Source organism: Arachis ipaensis, chromosome B01 (assembly GCF_000816755.2).
Source record: "Arachis ipaensis cultivar K30076 chromosome B01, Araip1.1, whole genome shotgun sequence".
In the NCBI taxonomy this organism is placed as follows: Eukaryota; Viridiplantae; Streptophyta; class Magnoliopsida; order Fabales; family Fabaceae; genus Arachis; species Arachis ipaensis.
The window spans coordinates 136,313,820-136,314,573 of record NC_029785.2 but is presented as its reverse complement, the minus strand read 5'-3'; the positions used below and the strand labels follow the sequence as shown (position 1 = coordinate 136,314,573).

Below are 754 nucleotides of genomic sequence, written 5' to 3'. Positions count from 1 at the left end.
TTAGTATAGTTGGTGACCTCAGCAATGAGAGCGGAAGTGTCAAAATCAGGCTCCCCGGTGGCCAGGCGAATAACGGGGACACCAGCTTGAACCAGTGCGTTTGCTTGGTCGCTTATGGCCACAGTCCTTGAAGGCTTCACGACGTCGACTCGTGGGCTCAACGAGTCATCAACCCCCATGGTCGCTGTGCTACTCTGCTTCTTCTCCATGTGGATGGACCTGGAATGGGAATTAACGAAATGTATACGACATGTGTTGGCCACTTTAAAGAGAATATTGAAATTTGCTGAAGGGGATATTGAGATTAAGGTTAAGAAAATGGTAATTTGGAATTTTTAAGTATTAAGTTAGGATTTTTAGGCAATGGAGGTGTTTGAGATTTGGGAAAGAAGAGAGGAAGAGTTAAAAGATAATGGTAGGGTAATTCTGGAATTTTATTAAAAAGTCAACATAAATTTAGGATTTGGGTATTTTTGTCGTACGGAATCCATTTTTGATGGATACAACATTAGTTTCCTTCTTTAATGGGTACTTTTATTAACGTTCGTAAAGTTCATGGGTACAAATGGTTGTTTTTCATTAAATTAAATCAACTTATTAGAATTAGTTAAAATAGATCATACATACTATCAAATTCATCAATTTGAAATTGTGGCTGGTGCCTAAGCGTAAATCTTTCGTTGAAAATGGTTTCTCAGAACTAGTTATATTTGTGACTATTTATATGAAGATTTTTATAATATAAATATAATAA

At 36.3% G+C, this 754-nt stretch overlaps 1 protein-coding gene across 1 annotated transcript in view; it reads right to left on the bottom strand.

Moving 5' to 3' along the window:
- Positions 1–228, bottom strand: part of LOC107615702 (bifunctional aspartate aminotransferase and glutamate/aspartate-prephenate aminotransferase-like) — a 635-nt gene extending 407 nt beyond the window's left edge. Inside the window, exon 1 of the mRNA XM_016317745.2 lies at positions 18–228. Coding sequence (XP_016173231.1) covers positions 18–209 — 192 coding nt within the window. The 5' untranslated portion in view covers positions 210–228. The remainder of the gene's footprint in view (positions 1–17) is intronic.